A 1,216-nucleotide genomic window follows, 5' to 3' on the forward strand; every position below is an offset into this window, starting at 1 on the left:
TGTGCTCGGGGAGCAGCCTGTGCTGAGGGCAGCAGCACATTGGGGCGCACCCCTGGGAGAACCCCCAGGGGCTTTCCAGGGCAGGGAGTTGGGGAGAACCATCTCGAGGCTGATCTAGGGTTCCCCGTGGCTCTGGGTGCCCGTGAAGTGGGTGTCCCTCAGCGACCCTACTCTGGTAAGCACTGGGAGAGGCAGACCAGCCCTCGGGGCTCTAGGCAAGAAAGTCTATAAGCCATCGCTACTTTGCAGCTTTTATTAAAAATATAAATATTAAACATTCTCTTACACAACCAAATCGACCGAGCGCTGAAAAGATGTTTTATTGTGAAAATGTTTACAGGAAAAAAAAAAAAGTGGATTCAAACTAGCTTACAGAGATTCCCCCTCCCACCTCCCTGCCCCCAGCAGAAAAGTTATGTCTTCTTGGCACCATCTCTTCCAACGCCCACACATCCCTACGCACCCATGGCACTAGAATAACTGGGAAATGGAGAAATAAATAAAGGTAGGGGAGGTTACCAACGACACTCATGTTTCTGCACTTGGTACACGGTTGTGCATGCTAGTCAAGGGACAGAGGCTGTTCGGAGTACACCCTTTTAGGCTTAAAGCTATATAAAAATAAAGAGATGACATCAGAGCAGCACTATGGTACATCGGACGGTGTAATTATTCTTGTGCTAACCGCGGAATCTCTTTGGCAAGGCGGGGAGGGGCCGCTTCATTTCCCGATTATCTCCATCAGTTTCCTGTTGCTGTGAGCTTGCTGCGCTAACTGCTCGGCTCGGGCCATCTCCAAGACTTCTCGCAGGAGGTGGAAAGTCAGATCCAGAGAAATAGGGGGCTCCTCGGACCGCTTCTCCCTCTCCACGGCCTCGCTCTCGGCTTCGCCCTCCTCGGGGCTGCCCAGGGAGCGCTCCGGCAGTTGCTGCAGCTGCGGCACCGCCGCCCCAAAAAAGTTGCTGGCGGAGGCTTCGGGCTGTAGGTGGCCGGTGCTGACGGAAGAGGTGGAGAAAGAGCCAACGGGTCTCTTGTTGAGGTTGCCCAGGCGCAGGAAATACTCTTCTCCCATGCGGAGCAGGACGGGCAGAGTTTGCTGCTGCTGCTGGAAGAAATCTGGCTGGTGCAGAGCCCCGCGGGCGGCTCCCGGGCTCTTGCTGAGAGCTCTGCACTCCTGGCAGGGCAGGAGGGCGACCAGCAGGATTCCCGTGGACAC

General features: G+C 55.3%; 1 protein-coding gene across 1 annotated transcript; it reads right to left on the bottom strand.

Moving 5' to 3' along the window:
• Positions 1 to 245: 245 nt before the first annotated feature.
• On the bottom strand, positions 246 to 1,213 carry CRH (corticotropin releasing hormone; the record flags this gene model as incomplete). The annotated part of the gene is made up of 1 exon (XM_008938789.1): positions 246 to 1,213. A coding segment is annotated over one exon (492 nt), but the record flags the coding sequence as incomplete, so codon positions are not given.
• Positions 1,214 to 1,216: the final 3 nt, after the last annotated feature.

This window comes from Merops nubicus, unplaced genomic scaffold (assembly GCF_000691845.1).
Source record: "Merops nubicus isolate BGI_N331 unplaced genomic scaffold, ASM69184v1 scaffold15934, whole genome shotgun sequence".
Taxonomy (NCBI): domain Eukaryota; kingdom Metazoa; phylum Chordata; class Aves; order Coraciiformes; family Meropidae; genus Merops; species Merops nubicus.